Source organism: Blennius ocellaris (genome assembly GCF_963422515.1).
Source record: "Blennius ocellaris genome assembly, chromosome: 11".
Taxonomy (NCBI): domain Eukaryota; kingdom Metazoa; phylum Chordata; class Actinopteri; order Blenniiformes; family Blenniidae; genus Blennius; species Blennius ocellaris.
The window spans coordinates 11,339,893-11,353,508 of record NC_137660.1 but is presented as its reverse complement, the minus strand read 5'-3'; the positions used below and the strand labels follow the sequence as shown (position 1 = coordinate 11,353,508).

Below are 13,616 nucleotides of genomic sequence, written 5' to 3'. Positions count from 1 at the left end.
AAGGCGAGGGGGAGGGATGGGGGGAAAGAGGGGTTTCGCCAGTGACTACAGGGGCTTATTTCTTTTCGACAGAAAACAAAAGATGGAAATGAGGAAATGCGAAAAGGAACTTGTGTGGGCAGGTATATTGTACAACTTGGCCCCAGAACAATTTTCCTTTCTGTGAAGTAACGGGAACTAATGAAATGCAGATAGAGGGCAAAACGAGGGGAAGAAAATGATGGGTTACACTGTCATAGGTACGCCTTAAAGCTCACTTGCCAAACCTTAAAGGTCTGCACACTCACTCATGCTTCACTGAATATTTCTCCCACAATACAGTGCGGCATACCTCGCTCTGAGAATTAAGCCCCTCCGTGGAGCACTGGCAAAGGAGATAATCAGATGTTCAATTTCTCTCTGTTTAGAAAAGGTTTTAAGAGTTGTATTATATATTTTTTTTATTGTGCAGTCTTTATGCGGAAAGCTTTATAAGGGAAAAAAAAATATCTTTTTAAATGGATCACCTTGTGGTGTGGATAGTGTTTTTATTAGCCTGTGTGTGCGTACATGTCTGCGTGAAGTACAACATATGAACAACGGCACGCGTTGTTGAATTCGTGTGTGTTGCAAGTGTGTGAGTGTGTGGGATTGTGCGTGCACACACAGGATGCCTAATGTCAGGCGTAAGGGCGACGAGACGCCTGCTTTCTGTCATTTTAATCCCCCCGAAACCCAGTAAACACACTGGAGCCTGTGCTCTCACTGAGCTTTATGACAGAGACCAAAGGGTCCTCACAAGGACACTGGTTAATCTAGCATTGCACAGGCTCATATGAATGACAGGTCATCGGTAGGTTCCGAAACATTTGAGTTCAATTCTTAGCTTTTGACTCAAATCTGCTTCAAGCTGGAATTGCCATTTGTGCTGGTGGAAATCGATAATAGCACAGTCTGTCTCCCTTTATTGTACAGTGCCATGAAACATTCCACTTCAATGAAAGCACAGGAGGACATTTCAGAAGAATTTTTTTTTTTAGAAAAGCATTTCAGTTAATGACTGTTTTCAGATATGTCACTTTTGCTATACAACTTTTAAGTGTCGGCGAGAAGCGATTTTTCTCCTCCCATGGAGCCATGTCACTCATGTTAGCCCTGCAATAATGTCAGTACACCACGAGTCACAATCAACGGTTGCATTCGCTCAATACACGTCTTTTGCAAATAGTAGCAATTCAGCAATATGTTAGACGATGATCCAAACTGATTAATGCATTGTTTGTGTTTATGATTTTTAGTGCCATTTCTTTTTTTTTTTAATGTTACTCTGTACTATTCCAAATAACCACCAAGCATTCTGCCTCGCAAGCTATAAAATAGCCGATTGCTGATTGCTGTTAATAATCTGCCAGAGATGCAGTTGGTACGTAAATGGCACGTTCTGAACAAATTATAGTGGTTTTAGCTTTTGTGCGATGTTGGGGAGGCTGGGCTCAATTCTGTACATAATTGTTGGAGTAATTGGAATATTGATATGTCATTGTCAGAGCCGAGGTGTCAACAGGGTCGGAATGAGGGTTTGATAATTTTTTGGGCCATTAAGCACCATCCCTAAATTGTAGGTCTTGCAGTTGACAGATGATTTAATTGTGCTCCCTGTATCTGATCGCGGGTGTGTGTAGTTGACGGAGCATAACGAGCTCCAGAGACCCCAGAATGTTAACGATTCCTGCCTTGGCTGGAGAGAGGTTTGCACAGACCTCGAGCCTGCCTGCCTGCCTGCCGTCTCAGCGTGGCACCCTGGCATCCCGACCAACAGCACTTGGCACTGCCCACTCGGCGCAGTGCAGAGTGGCACTCCGTATAATGGAATCAGCAGGGGAGGCTTTTGATCTTAATTGCATGCCGACTGCAGACTCCATCCTTGTCTCCGTTGTTGTTTACTGCTGACTCCTTTCTCACTGACAGAGTTGATGCAAGAAGCTTCTTTCAGAGCCTTTCTTTAACCAAAAATGTGCCTTATTGAATAGGATACATATATATTGTTTCTAAATTATTCTATTGGTAACCTAGGTGAATATGATGATGATAGTGCTATAGACACAGCAATGTACTTGGACTTGTGATCTTATGTGTGCTGTCTAAAATGCTAGATGCCCTGCTGCAGCCATTTGCGTGCCAATAGGCTGAAGACATTTCAGTACGATTTTCTTTTACGGTTGCAGTTTTGATGTGTGTATTTCATTTGGGTGTCTGTGGTGTGCGCTTAGTAGGACTTTGGTGGCTAAGGCAAAGAGCCAAAATGATTCAATGTAAACCAGTGGCCAATGTGATTTGGGTTTCCCTTGAAAATGTCTGGCATTCTTAAATTAGTCTGAAGTCAAAAGGGTATCCTTATGTAGATTGAATATAGCGCAAAAATTGTTCCAATGGTGTTGATTTCTTGCCCTGTGTTTCTAAGCTATTCCACAGTGTGTACGATAAATGACTATCTATACTCGACAAATTACCTTTCTCACTGCTGTGCAGTTATTATTTTTATTTCTCGTTTCCTATACCATATAAATCTTTGTAAAACACGTTGAAATACTGTATTCTAACTGTATAATCCTATGCATTGAGTCCTGGGACAAAAAAAAGAAAAACATAAGAGAAAAAAAAAAAAGATGTTTGTGCAGTTGTCGAGACTTTTTTCCATTTTGAAACATGTGAATGTGCTGTAATGGTAAAAGAAACTGGGATACTCCATTTTCAGTCCCGGACCATTAACGGAAGCCAACGTTTCCCTCCCTGTCTGAGGCAGCTCAGAAGATACTCTATCTTGTACCTGATCGGGTTGTACTGGATGAACGTAATTTTACAGAAGTTGTGTATGTGGACGGAGCAGTTACCCACAGATTTCATCATGCACTCCTCCGTGAATAAACTCAGAGACATATACACCCTTCCTATCTGCTGTGTTTCTTTCCCTTTTAGAGTATCGATTTGCCTCAATTGAACACTCGCCCTCACGAATAATGCATGAGTAACAGTCACCTTGGGTGATAGAGTAACACTTGCCACAGGTAGCCAATTTCTTGTTGAAGTAAACCGTATCTTTTTGCAAGTGTTTAGTGGCTCTGCAGCTCATTACATGACCTTAAATTCACTGAAGGGTTTATACATGAGCAACAGTAATGGATGGATTTATTCAAATTAAAACCAGCCAGTCACTTTATGAAGAAGAGGGCCAAGTGCTTCAACCTGACAGTTTTCCTCCTTATCACAAATTTTCTTGCATATTACGACCCTAAACGACTTTGTTGATAGCATCAGTCTTCAGATGCAGCATACAATATGATCGCTGATGCTTTTTCACCCTCCAAATGCCACATCAGGTTCCTGTCACCAGGCTCGGAATACAAACTACAATCTGCGGATTGGCATTGTGAGACGAGTTGATAATACAAATAGCTGCGCAGCATCGCTGTCGTCGGCGGCGAAGGTTGAAAAATTGCAGTGAAAACATTAATTAAGCACTGACAGCTGAGAATGAAATTGGAAAAAAAAAAGAAAGATGAAAGGCAAAATTGCTTCATCTGACTGCTTAACAAACCCCGACGCAAGGGTGGAGATATCAAAGACAGACCAGAGGCCTGCACGGGCCATCTTCTCACTGAGCAGATCACTGATGCAGCAACAGATAGAGTGACTTCAAGGGCTGCTTCTAAAGCAAGAGTGATTACACTTTATTATCACAAGCATTGCATCTTGTACACTATCCTTGGTAACTCATGGAAAATCAAAGGCAATACGGTGCGGTACTTCTATTGGAACGGCAGCTCGCATCATTTTGGGTGTCAATGTTATTTGCTGTGCCCTGCACTTGTGATACAGTTTCGAAATAACTGTGCCCTTCACTGTCTAGAAACGTGAGCAACAGCACACCAAGAATAATTATCTTAAGTCTGCCTGTGTGCATGTTTTTGGGTTGTTTTTTTTTTTATACATGAAATTGGGTTAAAATCTGCATGTTGCTAGCTTCTGTTCTTCTGCCTCTGAAACCTCTTCACACACAGCAGCCAGCCTCTCCTTCAGCAGGAGATGGTTGTGTTTATCACCAGGTTGTGTTTCACCTCCACATTCCAAACCTCCTAATGAGATTTGGCTTTGATTTCCAACGCCTTAGGGGAGGAGGAGGAGGAGAACTTGGTTAAAATAATAAAACAATGATGCTGTGGTGTCATTTTAAACAGTTGTTCTGATGAATAATTTAAAGCCATGCAGACAGCGCCTGTTTCTCTGGCTCAATAAGCTCAAATAACCTGTGGTGTAAATTAAAATATCCCATAAGGTTTTAGCTTTCTTCTTTAGCAAACTGACAGCTTCATTATTTTTAGACTTGTGATTTGTCTGAAATTATTACAATATACAGTCCTCTTATTAGCTGTGGTAAGTATGCTGCAGTATCTATAGAAAACTATTTTCAGCAGATGGTGTTACAGAGAAAACCCACACCTATTAAAACAATATTTTATGTGTCACGATGACCTTCGGAGTACAGTGGGCTGCATCTGTTAAATACAGCTATATAATGCTAAAATGTATTTTCACAATCAATGTGTGATACAGTTTGTTTATTTGAGGTCTGGATTCTAAATAGCAGGTGCACATTAGAAACATTCAAAAGGAACCTCAGGACAAACTAGCCGAGGACTGAGGAAAATATCCTATTTTCTGCTCATAGCAAACACAGTTTCATATTTTTGATGAGTGCTGTTTCTGCTCTGCATTAGTTATGTTCTTTTCATGTTTTTACCGATAGAAGTGATTACAATTTGTTCCAACCCAGCAAAGAATATACCCACAATAATGGACTATGGTACAAGAAAAATACATCTATGAAATTCCAAATATCGAAAAGCAGTTGTATTGCATGCAATATGCAGACTCAATTTCATATGATTCGTAGTTTCTCATCTGCCCTTTGAAGGTAGGTCAGGGACAGCAAATGCATGTGGCCTGCAGGATAGTGCTCGGGTCAACACTATTCAAGGCAATTCCACCTGAGAGGAAAGATGATATGCACAGTACATAGTAGAGCTGTGTGCTGCAGGAAAAAAAAATCAAATCAAAGAAAATATTCTCATTTTGCTACAGATAGTCCTAAACTAACACTTACTTCATGGACTGTGAGACTGTTAAAGTCTCAATTGAGCTTCTTCTGATCCCTGGAAATGAGTTGCACAGAGCAAAAACTATGGGTTTTCTCCTCCGTCAGTAAGACTTCATTTACACCAGGGAACCTATAATTTAATGGGTCATAGTGTTAAATTACACAAACCGCATATTGAAAGCTGCAGCAAGTACCTGTCTGCTGTTGCACAGGGAGGAACAGGAATTTAATCTGTGAAAAAGATCAGACCATATGGTGTGTGTGTGTGTGTGTGTGTGTGTGTGTGTGTGTGTGTGTGTGTGTGTGTGTGTGTGTGTGTGTGTGTGTGTGTGTGTGTGTGTGTGTGTGTGTGTGTGTGTGTGTGTGTGTGTGTGTGTGTGTGTGTGCGTGCCTGCCTGCCTGCGTGCGTGAGAACCTGTGCTCGACATGCACACAGAGACTGAGGCCATATGTATATGTATTGTGATTTTAGCCCAAAGGCAATGCAGCAGGTGTGAAGTGCATCCCATCTTTTTCAGTTCTCGTCTGCGGCTTTTCAAGTCCACAGGAGGCCGACAAGATGTGTTGCGAGCAATTTGAAGTCAGTCACCCAGAGAAATGCAAAAGGAAAAATGCTTGTAAAAGAAGAGCTGCCGACATAAATCTTTTACTCAGTTTGTGAAAACATACAATGACTCACTTGAAATTGGCTTAAAGTTGAGAGGAAGAACATTAGAATAGCTGTGCAAATTTTCAAAAATGTCTCCCACATAAACCCATGCCTGAAGAAGTCTCACTCAGAAGGTCTCGCATCAAATAACTCCCACTCCAATCTCTGTCTGGAGTTTGCATGTTCTCCCTGTGTGTGTGTGTGTGTGTGTGTGTGTGTGGGGGGGGGGGGGTTCCGCCCCAAAACATATGCCTCTGAGGTTTATTGGTGACCCTAAAGTTTAGGGCCTAAACTGCCACAGGTTTGTCTGAGACAAAAAAAAAATCACACAGTCATATCTGTGGAAAATCCAAACTTAGTATTTAGCCATTTCATAAATTTTGTACATGAAGAAAAGGCCATGTAGAGATGTGGAAAACATGCAAACTCCACATTGAGAGGTCCAGCTTGGACTCAAACTGACAACTGTCTGGCTATGAGGTAGGAGTGCAAACCAATACACCACTGTACAGCTCAAAATGGAATGTTTTCTCTGAATCAAATAAAATTTAAAGATGCACTTAAAATACATGTAACTTCTTCTATACCAGTCAATGTAAGTCCACAACCAGCCCAATAAACACATGAGTTGAAATTCATCACAAGGCTAGATAGAGCAGGGTAACCATTTACTTGTGGACATTTTATTGACATGAATGGAAATGTCATTTATGAGTGAAAACACCGCAGGTGGTGGTCGACCATGCAAACTCCATATAGTCATTGATTCGAGGGATTTGTTGCTGTGAGGTGACAATGCAAAAAAATAAACATATAAATAATCAGTGTGCCAATTGGCTTTTGAAATACAATGAATAAAAAAAATAAAAAATAAAAAATAAAGCACAACATTTTGGGAAAAGGTTGGGAGAAAATTTTTAATTTGCAAGATTTTGTGGCTGATTTTTTTGGTGACTCATTTGGGTGGTCTTCTCTCAGCTGGAAGGTTGCTGGTTTGATTCACCATCTCCCCTGCCCACATTCCCAAATTTCTCCTCATGGATGGACTGAGCATCGCGCATGGCAGCCTCTATTAGTGTGTGTGTGTGTGTGTGTGTGTGTGTGTGTGTGTGTGTGTGTGTGTGTGTGTGTGTGTGTGTGTGTGTGTGTGTGTGTGTGTGTGTGTGTGTGTTTTAATGGGTGAATGTGACGTTTTGAGGTCTATTCAAGTGGTGGAACCGTGCTATATAAGTGGAATGCGTTAAATGATGAAATGACACTAAAGCACTGTTTAAGTATTAATTAAGTTGTTTTACGGCACTTTACCCTTTGGCTTTAACTCAGTTTTGATTAATTCTGAAATGTATGCATTCATTTTCATCTTTCATGAACGTCATGTAAGAAATTGTTCATTCTATTCCAGGGCATGTTCTATATTCCCACTTTTTCCTTGTCACCTGAATGCAGCAAAGCGCGGTGGCAAATGACCGTACAAATATTGGTTTGGCTTGCTGACAAAATTGACCAATCATTAGAACGCTTCTGACATCACTAACCAATCATTCACGGCTCAACCACGGCTCGACCAATCGTATTATAGAGGGGCGGGTTCTAATTTTTGTTGTCGTCCCGCGGTGCAAGATGAATGAAGCGTCTGGCTTGTTTGCTTGCAAGTGACATCGCCCCGGAATAAATAGCACATACGTGTTCGGAACCAAAATCCAGACTTCGTTAAGACTTTTTTTTCGAGCAGCGTAGATGAACCATGTATTGGGTTTTGCGTGTTACTTGCATGAGCCACGCCGGAAGGCAACCTGAAGCCGGAGCTGTCCCGCTCATCAACAACATTAGCTTAGCCGGGGTGCAGTGTCTCGGAGTGGAAGCGAAGCTGAAACTTCAGGTGACCTCAACAACAAGACACCACCTCGACAGGGTGGACGACTTCATGATGCACCGTTTTAACTGAGAACAGAACAAGTGTTCTGACAGATGTGATGTTCCAGGCCTCAGATGCTAGCAAACACAGCTAAAGCTGGAGCTACGTTCCGTTAGCTGTCTGCCAACCACAGGCACAGGTACTACTTTACTTTAGAATAGAAAATATGGATGTTATTCTCTCTCTCTCTCTCTCTCTCTCTCTCTCTCTCTCGTCTCTCTCTCTCTCTCTCCTCTTCTCCTCTCTCTCTCTCTCTCTCCTCTCTCTCTCTCTCTCTCTCTCTCTCTCTCTCTCTCTCTCTCTCTCTCTCTCTCTCTCTCTCTCTCTCTCCTCTCTCTCTCTCTCTCTCTCTCTCTCTCTCTCTCTCTCTCTCTCTCTCTCTCTCTCTCTCTCTCTCTCTCTCTCTCTCCTCTGATATTTCTGTAAACTAGCTGTGTGTCTGTATTTGATCAATGCTAGAGCATGCTCACCATCATTCTCTCTTGAGATTAATCACATCACACACCATCAATTGAAAATAAGTCATTTGTTACAACCTTGCCTTAAGCCTAAAGTTGGGGTAAGTTAACCCTGGATGTGGGGTAAATGGAGCCTTCATCGAATTATCATGCAGAAACATAAGCTGAATATATATATATATTTATATATATACCTATGAATTGCACATGCACTTATACAGTCGATAATGGGTCTTATGAGTTAGTTTCTTGCTTAACCTGATTTACATGTTATCTTTGAAAAATGCTTCTACTTCATCAGAGATATAATGAGATTGATGTCAGAATCTTGTTCCATTTGACTCAGCACAGATTTCCTTTTGGCTCTGTTTGTCTCCCTACTTTCAAAAACTGTTTTGAGTTCAGGATGGGTTGAATGGCATAAACAGCACTTGTTGAACAAGATCGAGAATTCCCTCCTACAAATATATAACTCTTGTTTTTTTTATTTTCTTCTTCTTTTTCTCTCCAAAAGACTAAAGCACCAGAGTCGTCATGTACCATCAGCCTAACAACTCCACGAAGCCCAACAGCAGCAGCATCACAGAGCTGCTGGGCGCCCTGTGTGACAGCAGCCTGTCTGGGGTGTCGTGGAAGCGTCGATCCCTGGGAGCACTTTCGAGAGAAAGCCTCCGCAGAGCTCTCAAGAAGCGCGTTTACGGTGCCCTTCTGTCTAAGCTCTTCCAAGATGGCACCAAGGGGGCTGTCCTGGGTCAGAGTGTCACAGCCAACACACCGCCGAGAAACAAAGTTCTGATGATATGTTTTGACTTGCGTGTGGCGGGGTGTCGGGAGGAAGCGGAGAGATTGGAGGGGCAGCTGGAAATGCTACCGGAGGGAACGTCCTCGGGGCTGCAGGAAGTTGACGCGGTCCTTGAGCTTCTGGTGCATCTGGCTGGTTCGGCACCTCCGGCCCCGTCCTCGTTCAGCGGGGACTACATGAGACAGGAGAGGTCCGTGCTGCGGAGGCCTCAGACCTGGAGCTACCAAAGTGAGGAGCTGCAGAGGCTGGAAGCCCGGTCATGGGGCCTTGTGTGTGGGGAGGAATGGAGCACTTTGGAAAGCTTGTGTGGGACTCAGAGGTTAATGGATGCTCCACCAGGCACAGGGCTGCTCACCTTGAGGACAAGACTGGAAATGGAGGAAAGATTTGAGAAAGAGACACGGATGTCGCTGTTTGGTGCACTGCAGCACACTCGCACCTCCGATCTTGACATAAGACTGGACTTGCCTCCCATCCCCAGTAATATTGATGTCACTGGTTTGGTTATCAGGGTAAGACACTCATATTTAAACTACAACCACAAATGATGTGCACTTTCTAAATTGCAAAAGACATTGAATTGTGAGCAGTTATACATTTCCACATGCGATGCATTCACGCTCTTCATGCCAACATATTTGGCTAATAGGGTGGAGCCGTACAGCTTGCTCCTGTGTAGATGTTCCTGAGGTCATAAAGTACGTGAAATAATTTGTATTGCGTATTGGGATAGTAGAAGAGATACAGGCAAGTAAGTATAATTCAAGCAAAGAGGTACTGGTTGCTCACCTCTAATTTAGACAATGTGTTTGTTATTGATGGACGCTACATCACATTGCACAGAGTGAATCTGGTCATTTTTAGACTAAACCGTCTATTGTATTTCATGTGATCACTTGTTTTAAGCCTGGTATAAATTTGTGGCAACACAAAGAGAACTTCTATATGCAAGTATGAAGACCCACAAGCACAAACTCATGAACATTGAATACTTAAGAACTTATTTATCACATATTGTGACCACAACACCAGGCAGTATTGCATATTGCAGGTTTATTTGTGTTGATGTATTCAATAAATTCAGGAGCAGGATGTGGTTGACTGACTTTCCGTGACAAGAATTATCTACCTCCAATTGAAAACAGGCCATGTTGGTTGAAGTGTACTGTTATGACATGGCCTGTAGAGTGTGAACGTATTATAATATGTCAGTAGCGCCATATTTTAAATGTTCTGTCTTTGTTTTTTCTATGTCATCGATCATCTGTGGTCTATGCAGGTGCCTCCGTCTTTAGATCAGTCTGATGATGAAGGCTTCCAGTCAGCTTCCAACCTGACTCCAGACTCTCAGTCAGAGCCCAGCCCCGTTCCCGACTTCGACATCTGGGAGGCTGTCCGCACATTTGAACCTGGCAGACGTCGCTGCTGGGAGTCTGTTGGCTGGTAAGTGACCGGCCAGGTTGGTCGTGAAGCGAGGCAGCTTATCCAAATACAAAGTGTCAGTTTATAATCAAGCAGCCAACTATTTCATAGAGAGTGGGCTTTCTTCTGATTTATAAAGCTTTCAGAGAAACATTTTTTCAACCATCTTGAGTTGGACGTTGTCTACTATCGGGCACCTGTAATTTGGCTCCAGCCTCAATGCTGTGCCGCAACCTGACCCTTTAAAGAAATGCTCAACAAGCCATCATTGTAAAAGCAGTCTCGAGCCTGAGCTTCACCCTGAGACGATACAGGAGAACAGGATGGCAACACTTTTCTGAAATTGGATTTAGTTGGTTATTTTTGGATTAATGGACGACTCAAAGGAATGTCAGACAATAAAGAAAAGACTTATTGCATTTTCTAAGAATCAACCGTGTAAAAACCGGTATTTGGCGTTTAGTGTTAAAACCAGATGTTCTTACATTTATAAGAGGGTAATTTTTCTTGCTCGGAAAATAACTATTGTACGAAAATGCCAAGTGATGCTTGGAAAAAGTACAGAAAAAAAAGAAAAAGTCAAATGTATCCAGTGGCAGACACGGTAAATACACACCGAGGAAGTGAAGGTCTTGAAAGGCTTCAATTGAGTTTTCAGTTTTGGCTAGGGGTGGTCTAGTGGTTGCAAAAGTGTGCTTGTGACCAAATGTTTGCTCGTTTGAGTGTCACAGCTGTGGCTTTCAAGCCCCGGCTGCTCAGGTTGCATCAGGATGGGTATCCGCCGTAAAACCAGCGCCAAACCAAATCGCTGGATCACAAGATTTGCTGTGGCAAGCAGCTGAGATATTAAAAAAAAAAATCTCACCAATGTTTTTAGTTTTACATCCACGGCTAAATTAAAGGTGTCTCTCTCTTTCTTTCCCCAGCCCACCAGGGAAAAAGGAGTCTCTCTATCTAACCGAGGGAGGCAGGCAGGCCTTCGACCAGCTCTACCGGCTGTGGGAAGGGGAGATGAGGGCGATGAGCACTAATGCCCCCTCTCCTGTCCTCCCGCTGCCCCTTGACTCTCAGAAGCAACTGGTGTCTGACCTCCTCAACGTCCTGATTGGTGTGGCGTCCACCACCTTCCCTCTTAACCAGGTGCAATTATTGTCTTCCTTTATGGGTCTTGGAAAATGCTGCGAAATGTCATTGATTTGCTATTTTGTAAGTGTCAAACTGAGGCGATCAAACTGGATTATAGCAGTGTCACAGTGTGCACTTAGGAAAAGATGACAATCAACCATTTGTTTTTGTGTCATACAAACAAGACTTTTGGAACGTTATTAGCTTTAAAATGGGAAGAAACAATACAAACCAGAAAAATTACAATGTCAAGTCAGTCGCCTGATTAAATGATCACGAAATAAATTAGAAAACTCCAGAGTGCTAAAAGCAAGACCACAGGAGAGCTCTTCTGTTGGTTTATTGTTTCCCATTACGTTTTTTATTTCTCAGGAAGATTATAGTTATTTTTACAACCTAAATTGCGTCCCAATTGTTTTGTTTACTCCCTTGGCCCCAGATCTGGTCTTTCCAGCAGACTTTTGTCATTAATGTACAGTGTGGTGCAGCAGGCAGGTACAGTACTTTGAACTATACGTTGTTATTCAATGCAAGATTCCTGCTTTGAGTTCCTTAATGATGCTATAATTGCAGAGGTGTGTGTGTGTGTGTGTGTGTGTGTGTGTGTGTGTGTGTGTGTGTGTGTGTGTGTGTGTGTGTGTGTGTGTGTGTGTGTGTGTGTGTGTGTGTGTGTGTGTGTGTGTGTGTGTGTGTGTGTGTGTGTGTGTGTGTGTGTGTGTGTGTGTGTGTTTAGTTTTTTTTTCTTTTTCTTTAACACAGTGAGCACAATCTTTGAGGCCGTTGTTTTTGACGGAGCCAGATTACAAAATGTTATTTCCCGTTCCCCAGTGGAGTGCTGTCTAGACCCACTATATCCCCTTCTCATAAATCATCCATTGGACAGACAAAATAGCACAGTCCTGATTATGTAATGCTGTCTCATGTAATAACACTACCAACCGAGTCCCTAGAAATCCTCCAGCCCCGGACAAAATTCAATATCATATGCGTTAAAACAGTCTTTGCTGCAGGGCCATTTTATTGGATTTTATCAGCCCGCGTAGTCATTCATTGTTTTTGTCCGCCGACTATAAATCCGTTTTTGCCTTCGCAGAGTGTCCAGTTTGACGTCAGGCCCGGAGTGTGCGTTTCAGGAGCCTCGCCAGAGAGCGTGTCACGTCTGTTGGCGGAGTTGGCCCAGTACGGCACCCACTATTTGAGGCTGAGCCGCTTTTCTTTGCAGAGTGCTGACAAGAAGGGCCTCGTCTTCCAGGTGTGTTTGCATAATCATCATTAATACGACTGGGGCTGCACGCTCGGTCTCCTCTCCGCACTCGTGCTGCTGCGTCGAACACTTGTTACTGCTGTTGTGTGAAAGTAGTCGAGCAGCTTGAGACAAGCAAACATAAACTCATAGTTTATTCACATTCCGAGGAGAACCATCTGGATGCACACTACCAGTCAGAAGTTTGGACACACCTCATTCAATGATTTTTTTTTTTTTTTTTTTTTTTGATGATGATGATGATGATGTCAAAGAAACTTAATTTTTTTCCTTCCTCTCAGGCCTTCACTGGTGGTCTGAGGAAGTATCTGCATTACTACAGGGCTTGTGTTCTCAGCACTCCGCGCACCCTCAGCCTGCTGACAATCAGTTTCCTCTTCCGCAAAGTGGGCCGCCAACTCAGGTGAGGTCAAACTGTGTCCGTTGAAGCTGTTTCGTATTTAAAGACCCCAGTTGAGTAGAGCAGAAATATACATTTCCCCAGTGCCCATCGTCTGTCAGTGAACTTACTGTTGGTTTATCTTTTAAAGTTCATCAAAAATTGTCCATCCAATCACCTTCTGTAGACGGCTCATCCAATTTAGGGATGTAGAGAGCTGGTATTGATCACAGCTGAATATAGCTGAAGGGAGGGTACGTTACGAGGCAAAACGACGAAGAAACAAGCATTCATATGCACTCAGACCACAGGGCTGTTTTCTAGTCACCAGTTGATTGGATGTTTTTGGACCTGTGTGAGGAAAGAAACGTGACCACACAAAGCCACACGGTAAGGACGACAACAAAAATGACGCCGGTGATATTTCCACTGCGAGGTGTGACTGTTCTCGTAAATATGTGATCAGTC

At 42.8% G+C, this 13,616-nt stretch overlaps 1 protein-coding gene across 1 annotated transcript in view; it reads left to right on the top strand.

The window, feature by feature from the left end:
- Positions 1-7,463: 7,463 nt before the first annotated feature.
- The window catches only part of tubgcp6 (tubulin gamma complex component 6), a 28,414-nt gene continuing 22,261 nt past the window's right edge, over positions 7,464-13,616 (top strand). Inside the window, exons 1-6 of the mRNA XM_080504570.1 lie at positions 7,464-7,837; positions 8,671-9,470; positions 10,238-10,401; positions 11,307-11,520; positions 12,599-12,757; positions 13,051-13,172. Of these exons, the coding sequence (XP_080360696.1) occupies positions 8,691-9,470; positions 10,238-10,401; positions 11,307-11,520; positions 12,599-12,757; positions 13,051-13,172 (1,439 nt within the window). The 5' untranslated portion in view covers positions 7,464-7,837; positions 8,671-8,690. The remainder of the gene's footprint in view (positions 7,838-8,670; positions 9,471-10,237; positions 10,402-11,306; positions 11,521-12,598; positions 12,758-13,050; positions 13,173-13,616) is intronic.